Source organism: Pteropus alecto, unplaced genomic scaffold (assembly GCF_000325575.1).
Source record: "Pteropus alecto unplaced genomic scaffold, ASM32557v1 scaffold48, whole genome shotgun sequence".
Lineage (NCBI taxonomy): Eukaryota > Metazoa > Chordata > Mammalia > Chiroptera > Pteropodidae > Pteropus > Pteropus alecto.
In genome coordinates this window covers 1,489,936-1,490,640 of record NW_006442110.1, presented here as the reverse complement: position 1 = coordinate 1,490,640, position 705 = coordinate 1,489,936, and the positions used below count along the sequence as shown (strand labels likewise).

Sequence of the window (705 nt, the reverse complement as noted above, 5' to 3'; positions counted from 1 at the left end):
CGTCAGGGCTTCCCTTTAGGAGGTGGGAATTTTTCGGGGCTGGCCGAGTAACTGTGTCCTGGAATCTAACCTGCAGAGTTTCAGGAGGCACGAGGTCCACGGCCTCCTCCGGAAGCTGCATGGCACTGTAGGTGTTCATCAGAACCTCGATGGTCCGCGGGGACACACACCAGCGCTCTAGCACCTGCAGGAGGCAGAGACGTGTCAGCGTTCCCAGGGGCCCAGGCAGGCCACACAGGGTGGTCAGACAGCACTAGGACGTTGAATTCCTAATCCCTACACCTATAAAGGCGACCTATTTAGAAATAGTGTCTTTTCAGATGTAATCAAGTTAAAATGAGGTCATTCGGGTGGGGCCTAATCCAATATGATTGCTATCTTTATAAGGAGAGAAAACAGAGGTACGGGGACAATGCCATGCGACAGAGTCAGAGATTGGAGTGATGCGCCTACAAGCCAAGGAACGCCACGGATTGCGAGCCACAGCAGAAGCTGGGACGCGGGCGTGGAACAGACTCTCCCTCCGGGCCTCCAGAAGGAGCCAACCCTTCCAACACCTGAGTTTCAAATTTCAGCCTCCAGACTGTGAGGGAATACATTTCTACTGTTTAAGGCCACCCAGTTTGTGGTATTTTGTTATGGCCGTGACAGAAAACCGATATAACAGCTAACATTTCTATCGTGTATAATTTATGCCGGATACTG

At 51.6% G+C, this 705-nt stretch overlaps 1 protein-coding gene across 2 annotated transcripts in view; it reads right to left on the bottom strand.

Moving 5' to 3' along the window:
• The window catches only part of ASB10 (ankyrin repeat and SOCS box containing 10), an 8,889-nt gene that overhangs the window by 576 nt on the left and 7,608 nt on the right, over positions 1 to 705 (bottom strand). Inside the window, exon 4 of one of the 2 annotated variants that reach the window (XM_006920615.1) lies at positions 71 to 184. The exons of the other annotated variant lie outside the window; for it this stretch is intronic. Within the exon in view, the coding sequence (XP_006920677.1) occupies positions 71 to 184 (114 nt within the window). The remainder of the gene's footprint in view (positions 1 to 70; positions 185 to 705) is intronic. 2 annotated transcript variants of the gene reach the window in all.